This window comes from Strix aluco, chromosome 5 (genome assembly GCF_031877795.1).
Source record: "Strix aluco isolate bStrAlu1 chromosome 5, bStrAlu1.hap1, whole genome shotgun sequence".
In the NCBI taxonomy this organism is placed as follows: domain Eukaryota; kingdom Metazoa; phylum Chordata; class Aves; order Strigiformes; family Strigidae; genus Strix; species Strix aluco.
This window is the reverse complement of record NC_133935.1, coordinates 55630101-55647359: the sequence shown is the minus strand read 5'-3', so window position 1 is coordinate 55647359 and position 17259 is coordinate 55630101. Positions and strand designations below refer to the sequence as shown.

Here is a 17259-nt window from a genome sequence, read left to right as displayed (position 1 = left end):
CCATGTTTTTGTTACTTTAAATGGAGAGTTTGGAGAGTTTTCTGACTTGATCTTTCTGATGTAAATGCAACTATGCCCAGCTCTGGAAATTACATTTAAAGTTTATAATTTGGGGGGAGAAAGAGATTACTTTCTTCAAACTTGCTCTGATTTACGGTGTTTTCAGTGTAAGCCTGGGATGGGTGGAAGGGAAATCTGGATCACTTCTCCCCCTGATGATTATCTCATTATAACATCTTCAAGAAAATAGGTCTCTGGTCTTGTTCGAGATAAGCTTATTTTAGGTCTTCGTTTTCCATCTTAATTCTAGTGGCCTTTGTTCTGTTGCCTGTGAGCCCATTTCCTGTGCTGTAGCACTGTTGTTCCTTTTTCTTGATGCTGGAAAAACGACTTTATACTCCATTGGTTTTGTTTCTTTTTTCTTTAATGTTGACTTTGCATAATCATGTCCCTGGTGAGCATGGCTTTGCATGTGTACTCGGTCTGGCTGGGATGGAGTTAACCAGAGCATGCTGTAACTATGAGAGTCATGATGCAGCTTGTTTATCCCTGTGTGTCTGATCACCGGGTCCTACATGGCCTAAATCAGCTCCTACCACAGGCATAAACTTATGACTATTTAAAAATGACAAACTGAAAAAAGACTAGGAGCAGATTTTTAAAACATGGTGATTGTGATTATTTAGCCTGATGCTGGTGAATTTGTGATTAGTTTATTTTCCCTAGGTCCTAAGGACAGGCTTATAGTGAAAACAGATGAAATGTGGGCATAAAAACCAAATGTTGCTTTCAGTATGATCTAATGTGATTATGTTTGCACTTATCTCTAAGGAAATCTAGATTATGTTCTGTAAAACAGAATACTTTTAGGAACTTAGCTCAGAAAAGCCTGAGGAATAACTTAAAAAGATTTGGTTTTCATAGAACCAGTTTCTCCTGTTGTTGATTTGAATATTGAAACTGTCAGCTTCTGCAGAATTAAAATAAGGTTTTAGAATGATACTGGAAGCATCTTCAATACTTTTTATTCAGCTGAACAAGATTTGTAATTTTTTATAAAATCGGGTACCGTGAATTTGTTGAGAGCTAGACAAGATACGTATTTAATCATTTAAACTTAAGAGTGTAAAGTGACCTGTGTTTTTCAGATAAATAAGTAACTTCTGCTTCAGCAATTAAAAAAAATCCAGAAAATTGATTATTATGATAGTCCTGATGATTTTCATAATTGTGAAATGCTGTGAATCTTCCTACTGTATATGGAAGCAGTCTCTCTGTAGAAATTTATACAGTGTTCCATTGACTTTGAGTTGTCAGCATCTGAAAGTGAATTTGTTTTAATTCTGTGTGGCTTGAGTTCTCTGCCATTGACAAGGAATGAGAGGGAGCAGAGGTTGGAGTGGAAACTGAATTTGCAGTCCTGTGATGAACTGCTTACTAAAGGTTCTTTGGATGAACTTCTCAATATAATTTGTACTGATTTTACTACTGTTTAACTGAAAGTATGCTTCTGGTTTTTGCACAGTAAAATGCAAATTTAATACTATCGCTAGTCATGCTGTATTGTTTATATAGATGTAACATTTAAATCTTAAAAGTGAACTGTAGGCTATAGTGCACTTCAGGAATAGGAAGACTGATGTGATAATGAAATATAGAATACATTTGTAAGAAAGCTTTTTCATAATTTATTTCTGATTATTTATCTTGGAGACTCAACAGCAGAAAAATGTTTTGTTCTATGGACTTTTTTCCAGTTGAATTTCATTCAGGTGTTTCCAATAGCTTCTGAATACCTAGTTTTATTGTATTATTTCTGGAATGTAATTTTGTTGAAGGATTACTAAAATAAAATACTTATTACAAAGAGTTATGCTGCAAAAATGGTGTAGCTGTAAACCTTCTGCAAAGCAAGATTCCTGAAAGATTGGTTTTCAGTCTTCACTGGGCAGGTATTAAAGTATTTAAAATAAATTAAAAAAATAAATCAATCAGGGTAGAAGTAACTTCTTGTGCCACTGGGTATGTGTCTAAGATTTGGTGAGGGTCCAGCCAGTGTTTGAGAAAGGTCAAGCCTTCTAATCCAGCCTCCCTATCAGACCTCTTCTGTCTCCCAAGTTTTTCTGCTTTCTCTTGGAGCACCAGATCTAGTGATGTTTGCTTTTCAGTTCATATTTATTCTTATCTTGATTCCCAGGTATTCCTGCTGTTCCAAACTCCTGATAAAGCCCTATTTGGTTTGTCCTCTCCATATGCATCTGTCTCCAAAGCTTCAACTAGGAAAAAGAGCAAAATTTTCCAAATACGTACTCTTACTTCACAGTATGGTACAATTTCAGGTAGAGGCACAGACAAAAAAGGCTGTGCTGACAGAACATGTACAGTGTTGCAATGAGCAAATTCATTGCTGTACAGCAGAGAAACGGGCAGCCTGAAGCCCTAAGTGGAAGAAGGGGGGCGGCAGCTTGTGATACAGTCTGTTACTTCTCTTAAGAAAAAACAACAACAACAAAACCCCTTAAGCAATTGAATGAAATATTCATACAGGTGTTCTGTTTAAATAAATCCATCTCCGTATGTTATGTATCACTCATACCACTCTTCTGTAAAGTTGCCTCTAGCTTTCCTCTAAGTTACAATGACACAATCGTCAAAATCAGAATTTTAAATGTAACTTGATTGTAAATGGTCGCTCTGGCTCATCAACAAAATATTTGTACATTATTTGTTTGATGGGGGACTTACTGCAAGCATTCATGTAAAATCATGTAATTTGAAGAAGAATAAAACTCTTTGTGTGCTGACTATGACAGGACAAAGATTGTGAAACAAGCGCTGTTTGCTATTTAGTAACTATCTTTTAAGAGTCTGCAGTTGCTTTGCAAGTATTAACTGAAGCTGACATAAAGAGAGGAGAACAGAAGTTATGCTCATGGATAAAGGCTTGGAAAAATCCAGACACTATTTGAACAGAGCCAAGAATTACCTGTATGACACCCAAACTAGAAAAACTCTAAAGCGTATGTTTAATCTGAATTCTGCCGGTATTACTTGGGAAGGAAGAACGTGGTTGAAGATGCACGGGCACTTCAGAACACTGCTGAACTGGGTCTGCAGATCCTGGTAGTCTTTGGTCTCATCAGGCATAGTGACAGTAGCCTTCTGCAGGTTGGATGGGACCTCACCTGGGCCAGTCTTCTCTTGAAACAGAGTGTTAGATCAGGTCATTCAGGGCTCTGTCAAGTTGAGGCCTGAGTATTTCCAGTGAAGGAGACTCTACTGTTTCTCTGGGCAGCCTGTTTCAGTGTTTCACTGCTCCCTTTCTGAGCTCAGCTGCCATCACAGTCTTGCATACTGTTCTTCAGATCATGCTTGCTTTCCACCAAGGACAGAGATTCTGCTCCCTGCTCCTCCTAGTCGTTTCCTGTCCCCATCCATGAACTGTGGAGTCCCAGCTCCTTGCTGTGGTCCCCTGCTTTTGGCTGGCCTCACCTGCCTATCAGGACCTGCTCAGGGGCCTCAGCTGCTCTCAGGGGAAGGGTTGAGTTCCTGGGACCCTCTGGCCCTGACACTTTGTGGTTGGTAGAACAGGATCTTTTCTGGCACTTCCACAGGGCAGGTACTGGAAAAACTGATCCCTTCCATCCTGGTGCATCTTCTTTTCCATCTTTGTGCCTCTTTGCACTGAATGAAAATTCTTCAGCATTAACATGTGTCTCATGTTTTAATATATCCTGTGAAGTTGGGTCTAGATCCATGGTGTGGCTTTTGATGTCCTATTCGTAAGCAATCAGAAACTTTGGAGAGTTTTCAAACACAAAAATAGTGTGTTGGTTTTTTTTTAAGCTAGCCTTTGAACATGCCTTTCCCTCTTTCCTCCACAATTATAATTTTGAAATGTGATGTTATATGTTGTCTTAGCATGGTGCGATAGACACCCATTAAATAAGTGTTTAAAAGGTTGGTCTGGGTACTTGAAAACAACATAGCAGAGAATTTTGCATTAGCATGTCAAGGTCAATGAATGTCCATAGGTTGCTGATGTAACAATTTCATTCACTTTTTTTATATTTTTGCATTTAATAACATGAAATATACATTAAAGTATTGTTTTGGAGTTTAGTTTCTCTTCTTATATAGTTAAGGATCAGCTTATGCTTTTAGCCCATAATGTGCTGAAGTGTGGTTTTTTTCGGAAGTGATGACAAACATGTCCCTGGTGTTAAATTCACAATTGGAGCGATTCAGCGTCGGTGTTACACAAAAGGCTATCTCTTTGTTCTTCCTTTATGAGCATGAGTAGCAGGGGTTCTTGAAATGTCTTATCTTGTCTAGACATCAAGTCTGCAACACTGTGTTAATTAGTCCATTATTATGTGTCCAGTTTCTTAAGTGTTGCATATGCAAGTTGAAGTGACATGAGTTACATCTGAAAATCTATTCTTTTCTGAAGACAAATTTTACCAAATGAGCCAAGTACCTTCCTTGATTTTGGCAAAAAATCAAGCCTCTAAGTTTCTGAATGAGATTTGACACTCAGACCTCAATTTATCTATTACCACAGAGCTCTGGCATCTAAGAAGGAAGCGTAGGAATTAATACATTAATGAATGCTTTTTTTTTAATGGAATTACTGGCTGACTGGATGCTTTCAGTTCAACAGTATTTTAAAATGTCCAGCAGGATAATGTTTTTAAATGTTCAAACATTTGGATCAGTTACTTGGTTACTTGACTTTGTCAATGAATGTTACTTATTAACAGCCCTCAGTAGTATTAATGAACTGTCACCCTAATTGGACAGCCTTCTTGCTGGAAGATGCTGAAAATCACAGATTTTTGTGAAGCTTGCATTTGAAACGTCATATATATGGTGCATAGAAAGAAGAAAATATGGGTGTGTGGCTGGGCCAACAGGCTGTTCAGATTCTGTTTCCAAATCTGCTGTCTAACTGCTTTTCTTTTTTAGGTAAGTTAGTTAAATCTTTGGCCCAGAAGTTGCAGTTAAGTAAGAAAAACAGTTAGGTTTTAGTAGTTGTAGTGTGTGTAGTTTCAGAACCTTTTCTTGTTCTTCTTCTTTGTCAGATCTCTTGTTCTGGTAAAATCTATATAGCAGTAACTGAATTGTCTTTGTGTATATTTAATGCTTTTTAATGGGATGGAGGTGCTGTTCTGAGAGAAGACTGACAGCTCACAGAGTGAAACTTTACATGTCAAGGACTTAGTTAAGAAAGTTTTGGTTTAAATATCAGACCATAAAAAAAATATATACAGGTATTTGTCGTGATAAAATAACCACAATTTCTGTAATGTATGGAAGTATACTGCATGCCTTCCTCCCTGCCCCCGACCCCTCCTGTGTCCCATGTTTTGCTTCAAACAAAACTGTTTTATAGTGCTTCGACAGTGTAAGGTGAAAGAGAATACGAGGTAGCTTCCACATCTTGGCTGGGAATAAGCTAATGAGAAACCATGGTAAGTATACCAGAAAACTTATAAATTCTGGATATGTTAGATTAAACATTTAAGTTTTAGCAGTTGTAATAAAATAAATAAATTAATAAACTGGACTAATGGGAATCCAGAAAGGAATGAAGGAGGCTGTCAAAGCTGGCCTTGGTTGTACCTTTTCTTTTGACTTCAGCTGAGCCAGGGAAACAGGTTACTGTTTCCTTAGATTAGCTTGTTGGACTGCTTGTGCTGTTGCTCATTTCAGGCAAAATTATCTAGGTTAGAAAAAATTCCCTGATTAAAATATGAGTTAAGAGGTAGGTAAGTTAAGTGAAGCTGAAGGAACTGGAACAGTAGCTAGAAAACATATTAAAGGATTATTTCTGATTATGGATGAGGTCAGACATGCTTTGTTTCTGATGGGAGTAGACCAGACGAGAGTAACAGGCCAGATGAGAGTAAAAGATGGGGAAGCTGTAAATTTTGGTTCCCTCCTAGCTTTTCTGTTGCCGTTCAAACTTTGTGTACTTAATACACCGTAGCAAGGCCTGAATGATGGACTCATCATCATGATCATCAGTCTAATTTGGTTGGTAGCATAATAAGTATCATGCCTCCTCTGAGCTTATGTTTATTTTATTTAAATGTAAGATGTAATTAGGTGTGTTAATTTATTTTTTCCTAATCAAGAAAACATTTGTCTCAGGTTTTGGTATTTTGCCTTAGGCTTCTCAGAAAAATTGATGACGATTCCTTTACTTAATGATATCATCTGCCTATGATCTTGTTTCATGCTTTTGTGGTTTATTAGTTTCCTTGTATCAGTACCCCTCTCCTTATATACAAGGCAAGTAATTTACTTTTTACACATTCTCAGGCACTTTTTCTTGCATATTAATTCCGAGTTACTGATTTTTCTACTACCTTTTAATACTTACTCTAGACTTTAATTTTTATCATTGCAAAATCAAATTAATTAAGTCATTATGCTTATTTGCATCTTTATAGTTCACACTTGCCTTAAGTCTTTTTTTGTGCTGGGATCTTTCAGTTTTCTAAATCTCATCTGTTTGTTAGAAATCTGCATTTTCATGTTTATGAAACTGCAAGATGGAGAACATAAAAGCTTTTGGTCAGTATCTTCATTGTATCATGGATTCTCCTTACAAATACATTGATTTAAAGCAGGATACTTGTAAAAGGATGTGAAAACTTTAGCTACTTTCCTTTTCTTGTGTTTGGGTCACCATGCTTGAGAAGTTGCAGTCCTTCACTTTTCATTTGTTTAGCTATGTTCTCTTCCATTTCCATGGACATTAATGGGTTATTTGGTATGCACTGCTCATAATTTCAAACTGCTACATATGCAAAATCAGTGCAACTCACTCATTTTACTTCAGCACCTGAAGGTATAGTTTAATAAGGAAGTGTATTACCACATTTCAGCTTTTTGCCAGAAGCTTTTTTCATTGGAAAGCTGATAAAAAGTGAGTGTTATTTAGTATGCAGTGCTCATAGGGCAATACTTTTAAGAGAACTTAACACCAGAAATGTACGCATGTATCCAGTAACAGGAGGGTATTTCTTAGAGAAACCTGGATGCATCAGATTGAATTCACCTTTAGCTTTCTATCACTACCTATCTATGGAAGACTTTGTGTTTGATGTTTATTTTGCCTTACGTTTTTTAATGTAAACAGTTTTTGGCCTGTGCTGAGCACAGTATTTTGAAGTTGGTGAATTCTGGGGACTCAACCCATTGATAAATGTAATCATTGATACAGTTTTTGATGTAGTGGTTCTTCATTTATGTGATCAAGCAGTACAGCAGATTGCAAGATCTCAAAGAGGACTGTTTGCTTACAGTCAGCCTTAAAGGGGATTGTTTACAGATGTTATAATTTGATTGTAGATCTCTGGAAGACTTAAATGAGAGAGGGTACTTGATAAAATTGCTGGACTTAGTTGTAACCAAAGGAAATGTGAAGGAAGGTTGTACCTGTTTCACTCAGTGCCCAGCTGTTCAAATCTGAAAGACAAGATCCATTTCTTGGTCAGATAAAGTGAAAAACTAAGGAATTGTCCATTAAATAGTATTTTTTCAATCAATAGCTAGCAGTGATTGTTTGATTTAAAATTTCTTGTTCTGTCATGAGAAACCAGAAGAATTTAACAGGCTGAAAGAAGACTTGGAAACAATAATACTGAGTAGACTAGGAAGAAGAAAGATTAGTTTCAAGAGATGATGAGTGTAAACAGGATTGGAAAAGGCATTAAGAAGAGAAGAAACTCTCTAAAAATGTGTGGGCCTTGATGTATAATTAGGAACTCATTATGAGAAATTGCCTACTGAAAAAACTGCTAGAAGTTAAGATGCTTGGAAGGATAAGCAGAACTGACACTGGCAAACCTCCTGAGAAAGCTGAAGGACAAAACCAGAAAGGATGAATAGTCTGAGCCTTGATAAAAAGCAGTAGTTTCTGTGAGTGAGTGAGAATTATTGGTTTTGTTGGTGGTGGTTTTAATAACTTGGATTTAATGTAGAGGATAGAGAGAGCCGCCTCTATTTCTCTCCAGTTTATTCTTGCCTTAACAGAATGGCATTGGTGGACTTGCGAGGTGGTTTTAGCAATGTTGTTCGATTTTATTTTTGAACAGGTTTAAGGGTGGAAGATAACATTCTCTCTCAGTTGATTTAATGCACTGAGGTTTAAAGTTTTAACTTTTTTGTATTTTTCTTATCACCTATGTCTCTTGAACAAGGAAACTTCTGAATTTCAGAGAAATATTTCAGCATTGCTACCAGGGAAACCTTCAGTTTCCTGGATTGAAACAGAATGAGAATAGGATCAGTCCCATATACCTAATAATTAGATCCGGAAATGTAAATTGCCTCAGAAATAGCCCTAGCTCAAAGAACTACTGTCTAGCATCTGTTCACGCTCCACCCCAACACTGATGTCACACCAGCTCTATCAGTATTCCCAATGCTCCCAGTCTGAGCACTGATCTTCTGAAAGACTCAGAGTTGAAAGAGGAATCCAAGTGGTGCTTAAAACAGGATGTATGTAAGGCAAACACAGGACAGTGTCATAAAGGAAAGGTTTCACAAAACCATATGTGATGATGGGAAGGTGGTAACTGAGCAAACATGCAAAAAACCCTGGTAAGTGCCAAATGAAAGGCAGTGGCAGGAAGGTAGGTGACAGGAGGGACTTGATGTCTAGCATGGAAGCTGGTTGCCATTTCTCCTGCACTGACAAAAGCATTCAGACCTCAGGCAGTCAGAGTAGACAGCAACAGAAGAGTATCACACAGACAACCTGTAGGTAGGGAAAATTTGCTGAAGTGTGAATCTACAGTTTTATGTTTTTTCGTGTGTGTTTTACAGACCGTAGAGCTGCTCTTATAACAAACTGGTTTTGTAGATGACAGTTTTGCTGGTACATGTAGTTTAATCCTCTAATCCATTTGTAATCTAATTTATTTACAACACTGATTCATGTATAAATATAGGGTCATCTGTGACCAAAGACACTTTGGTGATAGGTTGTATTTGTCACCTGGTTCTTAAGTTTCTATTTGTTTTTATATTCTGTGTCTCAGTGCTTAGCCTGATGCCTTCTTTCTTCTGGCAGTTGTTTAACTGAGCAGGTTAAACTCAGTATGTTTTAAAGATGAGTAGGCTATACTTTTTTTAATAGCTTGTTCTTTTCTGTGAACATTAGTAACGGCTGTGACAGCCGTTAATTGGGTGGCATTTGGAAAGCAAGCAAATTATTTAAAATGAAAAAGCTAAAGTTTACAGAGGACTGTTACATGGTTTTTGTTCAAATTATTTTGAGTGCATATAGTATTTATATGGGTTTGTATCTTAAAAGCTTGTCACAGAAAGTATTTATTTGCTCTGACCTTTAAAATATAAGGGTGATCGTACAGGTCTTTTTCATAGTTTCTTTAGAAAGATAATTCCAAAAGGCATCAGAATTGGGAATGTACTTTCCTAAATGATATGGGAAGAAATCTTTTGTTGCATAAGTTGCTTATGCATGTTCCTCTTCTGTAAGTTAAGACTGTAAAAACATTAGATTTTTATCTTGGGGTGTAAATGACTAATGCACATCATCACTTATCACCAACCCACAAGGATCACTTTCCTGTTTTGTTTGACTCTTATTTGCACTTAGGTGACTTTCAGTCCTCAGTGACTGTCTGGACATTCACTAGTATGGATATCACAATGGCATGCTTCACAAAATATGGCAGAAAAACAAGAGCCCACATTCCCCTCAGGACAAAGTTTTAGTGTGCTTGTTTTACCTTGGTGCTTTGACTGAAAGGCTAATAGAGTCTACCTGATTTATAAAATCACAGAAGTTGAATACTGACAAAATCAAGTGGGTCATGTTGTTCTTTAGCTTCTCATGCATCTTGAAAAGGACTGTTTATACATTAATTTTCTGAACTATTGAACTTCGAGTATTGCTCTGAGTGACACTAATAACCTTTAATAGATGGGTTTGATACTGTTTCTTCATGGTTTAATTGGCATGCTAGCAATCTTTCCCCCTCTCCTGCCCTCCAGATAGCTTAAATACTTGGTTTCATTACAGCATGAAATGTGGTACTTAGGTGGGTACTGGGTGTACTTACTTGACCATAATTACTCCCCACAAGCAGTTCACCACCTTAGTATAGTAGGTAATTTATATATTAACTCTCTTGGTCAAGTGCTACCTAAATAAAAAAAATCTCCACATAAGCATTTTTAATCACAAAAGGAGAAATAGATTAGGGTATGCTGACACAAGCTTTTCAGTGATCATCTTCAACTGGAAATTTGCCCATTTTATTACCTTTTTTTTTAACTTGGCTTCCTGGAGAAACTAGCTTATGCAGTTGCAGAGTGTCTGTGCTGTGTATCTTTTGACTCTGTTGTCAGGTTTCAACTAAATTCACTTCAGGCATAAACCAAGATGATTAGTTGTTACAGGCTTTATGAAAACAGGCAGTAGCAGAAACTGTATGAGTTCCAGTGGAGAAAGACCATAATATGATTGCATCTCATTAGACATCAGAAAGTCCCCTTGAGCAAGTGCTGCAGTTGTTTCAAAAAGCAAAACAAAACAAAACCCCCCAACTTGTACCATTGCAGACCTCAGCTGCACATTACAGAGTTTGGTGGCAACCATAGTTTAAAAAAATTACATCCCTGTGCTGTACTGTCCACTGTGTTGGCACAGTAGTCTTTGTGGGGCCTGGCTATGAATCGGATCAGGAAAAAGAATGAAAAGTTTTCAGATATTTCTTTAACCAGTTCTATTATTCACAGTGTGGTTTCTTAAATGTGCCTGCTGCCACAAATGATTATCCATGCTGTGTTGTGTGTCAAGCCACTACCATCTCTGAACATTCGGTAACTTGAAAGCACTGCCTTAGACACCCAAAGTTTTTTAATTATCAGGCAGAAATCTATAAAAAGCTACAGTAACTGTTTGCATAGTGACTGTTTATTTTTGTCATAGGGAAGATAAAACTCTTAAAAACAGTTCTGTTTAATTTCTATCTAAAGCTGCCATGACCAGAGCTCTCTTCTTCCTTTAGGACACCTCACCATCTTCGAACTTCAGTAGCTTTGGTTCTACATATTCTGGAGAATTTACTCATTTGGGAGCACTAGTGCATCACTAGACACCCTCATGACAGCTTGTTCCAGCTGGCCTGTTGGAGCCGAACTTTGATCTGGTTGTGAACCAAGCTGGTACCCAGCTACTTCAGCCACTAAAATTCTTGAGTAGATCTTGAAAGGAAAGAGCAGTCACAATTTCCAGTGGTTTTGATAGTGAAATGGCTTGGTTTTGTAAACTAAATGGTCCCTTTTAATTCAAACTCTAACCTCTTACAGATCATTAAAGTATTTGCACTTTAGGAAAATGAAGATCAAAACATTTTTGAATGGTTTACGTATTTATTGCCTGACAGCTATAATGTGATAAAGAACTGAAAGTGTGCAATTACAGATAAATGTTCCCACTGAACAGGAAAGTTTAACACAGACTGTTATGGTTTAAAATAAAGATGTCTCTTTGTTCATTTTGGGGGACCTGTGAGCTGAATACAGCCTCCTTGAAACCTGTAATTAGATGACTTCTACTGGTGGGGCAGTCTCACCCATAACTCCCCCAGCAATGGGATGGAGACTGTACCTTCACCAGCTCTTGACAGTGACTGGTGCACCCCTCCACCACCAACAAAAGTGCAGGTTTTTTCACACAGTTGAAAGGAGAGAAACCAGTCTAGGAAGGCATGTCAAGTTAGGAATCTTCCTGTCAAAGTTCCTTCTCTATGGAGAGAGACCATGCCAAGGGGAAGACAAGAGGAGGACTGGATGCAGGAGAGCATCCAGAAGGCAGAGGCAAAAGGATGCAAGAGTTTTTGACGAAGAGGCAGAGTGGAACTATGTCTAGCTGAGGAATGAGGTGACCCCTGAATTGGAGGGTGGAGGAAATCTGAAAGAGATGAAAGGATTTGTGGTGACAGGAGAGATACAGTTGGGAATTGGGAGTGTGGGAAGCAATGAACAAGGGTGGGACTAGGCTTGCAGTTGAAAAAAAAATATGCGCCAAGATCAGGAACTGCAGCCAAGAGGGTGGGGAGAAGAATGAGATGGGGAACAAGAGGAACATGGGTGGAGATGGGAATTAATTCCACTGAAGCTCTAAAGCCCATGGGCAAATGCGGTGGAGTTTCTCCCTGGCTGGAGGGTGGAGACACTACATCATGCAAGAAAAAAACTTGTTGCTATTTCTGGTTCCAGAAACAAGTGGGGAGCAGCCAGGTGCTTCCATCTTGGTGTCTTCTCCTCTGGATGCCCTTGAGGCATCTGCAGGAAGCTACAATCATAAGGCAGGAAATGCGGCGTTCCTGCATCGAGTACCTGAAATCGCTTATTGAAGAATTTGATAAACATGTCAGTCACTGCTGATTGTTCTGTTGTCTGATTCAGTTTACTGTATTTCTCAGCTACAAATAAATGTACTAAATGTGAATATTTTGTTAATGTGAATGATTTTTTAATTGTAAAAATTAGTTTTTAATGAAATTATTAATCTGCTTACCCAAGTGTAGGTCTAGCCATAACTCAAAAATGCCCTGATTAATTTTTAAATGCTTTTCATAGTTCTTCTCAAATTTACTATTAGGCATAACTGCAGCTCACTGTACAGTCTTCCTTTTTCTTACATTGCTATTGAAGGATGTTTTCTTGCAACTATGTTTTTGCTAAATCAGAAGCAAAGATAAACTCTAAGATTCTGTTTCCTGTTTCACTGAGGTCAGTTAATGTTTTTTTTTTTTTTTCCCCTTTGATTTTTCTAGTAACAGGATACCTAAATGTTTAACTCTGAGCTCTGGAAAGGTCTTGACTCACCCTTGATTTCGTTTAGGCTATTGGTTTCTTAAGCCCACCTGTAAGTGAATGGTTCTTTAATAACAGAGTGAAATGTTTCATAATACATACAACAGAATTATTGGTCTTGTTATTCTTGCAATCTCCTTTTGGATTGGGAATTACATCTGCATTCCAAATGTGATAATTATCATCTGTATACTAGTAAATATACAGTAAAATGGTTGCAGTATTAAGTCATTAACATATCTAATACAGATGTGATAAATCTAAAATTGTGAATTTATATGTGATTTGATAAGTCATACTTTTAAAAAATTAGTTAAATACAGTATGTGTTCTTAGTGTGTGAATTTTCTATGTCATTTGTCAGCTGGTATTTGGGGAATGTGGGGTGGTAAAAAAAAAAAAATCTTGAGTTTAAAGTCATTATGAGGTCTCTCATGACCAAGATAAGTTACCAAAGAAACTGTTTTAGGAGTGTTCCTTTCTATTTTAAGCAGGATGGGCTTTTTGCTACCAAGAAAAGCATGTATCATTATAATGAGCTGGCTCTGGAGCCTTTTAATTTGTGTAGGTGTTACTCATGTCATGGTAAGCAGCCAGAGCAGTGATTCCAAAGAGAAGTATCTCATCTACTGTAAAGATTATTCCCTCCTTGTTCACTTATATTGATCCAAATACTTTTTTTATTGATGGGGGAAACATAGTTTTTGCATGTACGTATTTCTGACAGTGAAAATGTAAGGTAACCTTGCTTGTCTTAAACCTGTGCTATACACTGGGGACTTCCGAGAACGTAACCTCTTCTTTGCAACACCAAGCCTCTTTCTTTACTCTGCGTATGGACCAGTTTGTCCACTTTTTTGAATCACAACATTCATCATAAAAATTATCCTTTCTCCTTTAGGAAAAGCAGGATTCGATCACTTATAACCCTTTTGTTAAAAATGATACCGGTTATTTTTGAAAGTCTAGTGCCTTTATAGTAACATGGCTCATGTCTTATTTATCTCAGGCTTCAGGTTCTCTTCAGTCTGTGCTGTTTGACTAAGTGTTTCTGTACAGTAAGACTGAGTATTCTTGAAAAATATATGTGCATATTGCTGAAGAGTTATATTAAGATATGCAGAGGTCTGTTAGGGATAAACTGATGAGCTTGGTTTTGTCCATCGTGGATCAACTAAGATTTTCAGAGTCATTTAACATGTTAGCTGAGTCTGAATACCCAGTGTCTCATGTCAGGTGAGGTTTTATGCATGTAAGGGTACAAGCTTTCACTGATATGCTTGCAATTCATTTAAATATTAATTGCTCAGCATCTATGTGTTAATGTGTAAGCACATAGCTTTTTACTGTATTCCTTAAAGCTACTGTATTAGATATCTAAAATTATAGCTCTGAAAGAACATGTGTGCATGTCTGTAATTGTAACAGTGGGCAGTCTTTGTTTCTCTTCTTTAAATAATGTTTCCATTTAGTTATGAAACATACCTTTTGTTTATGTTTTTTGTATGTGCTGGAAATGCATGAGATGTAAATGCATTTATGCTACAAGGTAATACAAAGATACTTTGATAATTCAGTTGATGTGAAATATTTTTTCAATTAATTTCTGATTTTTCAAAGAGCTAGGTTATATGGGAGCTTGAGTGAAGACTTGCTGAGGGAATGAGGAAGACTTGGATAAAATTGCGGTGGCAGAAGGGAGGGTAGTCAGGGTTTCAGTAGTGGTTTCTTTATTATGTATGTATTGGCCAACTGCAGGGTCTTTGGAGCAGGAAGAGTGATTTGGCTTTGTCCACAGTGTAGTTTGCTGAGCAATGTAGACTAAGGAGAACAAAGAGAAGAGGTGAACAAATGAAAGAAAGGTTAATACAAAGTTGAAGTAAGATTAATTGAGTCAATGGATCATATTAAAACGAAGCAATAGTTCTAAGATCTAGTTTCAGTGCATTGCAGCCAACAAATGGAAAGTGATTTTCTTCATTAAGAGTGTAAGCTACTGACTTATCCTGTAGAAGGCAACTTTTTCTTTTTCTTTTTTTTAAATGAAACGGTTACTGTTATCATTCTACACAGTCCATGGTACTCTTAAATAAATAAATAATCCTTTGGTTAGCATGTAAATCAATCCTTTGTGGATACTAATCCTTGATGTCTTACCTGCTGATTTGAAAATAGAAAGTTTGCGATGTTTATACCCCTATGTGATTTTAAAAAACAAAAAGTCCACTGTAATTTCTAAATGAAATGAGAAAATGTCATTCATTTTCATTGTGGTTTTTTATTTAATTTGTCTTGCTCTATTCTAAATAATTAATTTTTTTTCGCTCATTTAATTCTGTTTCCAGACAGTGTAGTTCAGACAGATCTTTACTAGCATGAACTGTTTTGTTTGGTTTTTTTTTTTTTTTTTTTAAAAAAAAAAGTGTTCTGGAAGCCTGCATGAAGTGAGGAATGCCTTATTTTTCAGGATATGTTTGTACGAATAACCCCTGTCTATTATGTATCTTTGAGAGCACATGGTAATCTTGTATGAAGTAAGGTTAAAAGGTAAATGGCATGGTGCTGTTTCTTTTGGCTATTGTACTAAAGTGTTTGACCTTTAGCAACCTATTTTTATCTTAGGCAGTAAACTGTTTAGTTCTGCTTATCAAAAGAGACTTCACTGTTCTCTTTCCATGCTGTTCTTATCCAAAACACACTGTATCAATCCAGCATCAGTAGACTTCATCAGCAACAGCTATTATTTTGCTTAGAGATACAGCATTAAAAGTTTATTTATCGTAACAGTACATTTTATTCAGTAAATACTTTCACATATAGTTATGTGGTTTCCAGTTTCATTATCTAGCTTAGATCTTCTTTTTATTACCTCCTTATTAGCTTACTTTCTCCCCACATTTTAGCTGTTTGGCTTGAAATTATTTGTTTTGGTGTCTGCCCTAAGGTGAATTATTTTAGACTATTCAAACAATAGGTTATGTATCTCTAAAGATTAATATGGCAAAGTAAGTATGTTTGCAGATATTAGCAGATTTTGTAATTATTTGAGAATATCTTCAAATCATCAAGGTGTTGGGGGTAATTTGAAATTTTATGAAGTGTTTAGTTGAAGAGTCAAACCCCACTTTACCTTTTAGTTGCCTGTGTGATTTGCCAGAGTGAGGTTCTACACATTGGAGTGCGGGCTAGAGGCAGAACTTACTGCATCTCTGAAGTGACCACAATTCATAATGCTGCTGGTGATACTCAACAAATCTTTGACCTGCAGGAAGCTGACTGAACTGCTGGGTAGCGGCTAATTTGTTCTATCTTTAATTTTTTTAATTGACTTGTTAATTTACATGATGCTTTACCATCATTACTAGTAAACAAATACTGGTACCATAATCAGCCTTCTTGTTTTATGGTTAGAATAAATAGGACATTCCATGAAGTAAATCCAAGAGGACTGAGTCTTAGACCTCTAGTATCCTTGTGCAAGTTTGGTCTCTTGAGTACTAGAAATATCTCTGTTATGTTTTTTTTCCTTAGTGAATTTGGTGCATCATGCTGTTTTCACAATTTATAGGTGTCAGGGATCACAGAAAGTTGCTCTAAGGTATGTGAAGAACCCAGAGCTAAAGTGCTCTCTCAAAAAAACCCAACTAACCACAGAACCCAAACAAACCAACGCAAAACAGTATTTGATGATCCCAGTTTTCTTCTGTTGTTCATAATAGTTTTTATAAGGGCTGACTGAAGCTAGACTCAAAAAGAATCAAAGTTTTTCAGTGGATGCCAGAATCTGAAGACAAGTGAATACTTCAAAAAGTCACAAGTGTGTTCACGTATCTTGCCAAGTTCGTTCCAAATCTGTCCTCTGTCAGTTCACCCCATCAGACAACTTCTGGAAAATGTTCAGTGACGCTGGATTGAACGTGTCAGACATTCCTTTAATGAGTTTGATAGGTACCAGTTCTTGTGCTGAAATGCAGCATTGCTTAATTATCTCATTAATAAAGGCTTGTAATGAGGAAATAGAAAGCCAGTGTTCTTAGTCTCAAAAGATCTTTTTAAATACAAAACAGGCTTGTTTTTCACATGGAAAAATAGTTCACAATTTAAAAATCAGTGATTCCCAGTCTTTTTTGAACCAGCTAATTGCTGTGATTCTTCAATATTACTTATGAGCTGTAACCCAAACTTATCAAATAACTAATTACAAGTACTGTGGGATACAGTCAGTGGTGTATCCACTGAGTAAATGCAGAACTACTATGTTCCCTTCGAACCACAATTGGTAATCACTGCCCTAAGACATGTGATTTACTAACCATAAAAGACAATCTCTATTCCTTGTGGCTTTCTCTTTGGGGAAAGACATGCTTTCTATTTTAACCAATTTTTGGATCA

General features: G+C 36.9%; 1 protein-coding gene across 9 annotated transcripts in view; it reads left to right on the top strand.

The window, feature by feature from the left end:
• PPHLN1 (periphilin 1) overlaps positions 1–17259 on the top strand; it is a 72473-nt gene that overhangs the window by 42030 nt on the left and 13184 nt on the right. Inside the window, exons 11-12 of one of the 9 annotated variants that reach the window (XR_012623601.1) lie at positions 5396–5474; positions 11055–11128. The exons of 5 other annotated variants lie outside the window; for them this stretch is intronic. Coding sequence is in view for 3 of the 4 variants with exons in the window: in XM_074827421.1 (XP_074683522.1) it covers positions 2198–2395 (198 nt within the window). In the remaining variant the exon portion in view is untranslated. Of the gene's footprint in view, positions 1–2197; positions 2602–5395; positions 5475–11022; positions 12758–17259 lie in introns of those variants that run through there. 3 more of the 9 variants (XM_074827424.1, XM_074827426.1, XM_074827421.1) reach the window with 3 other exon arrangements.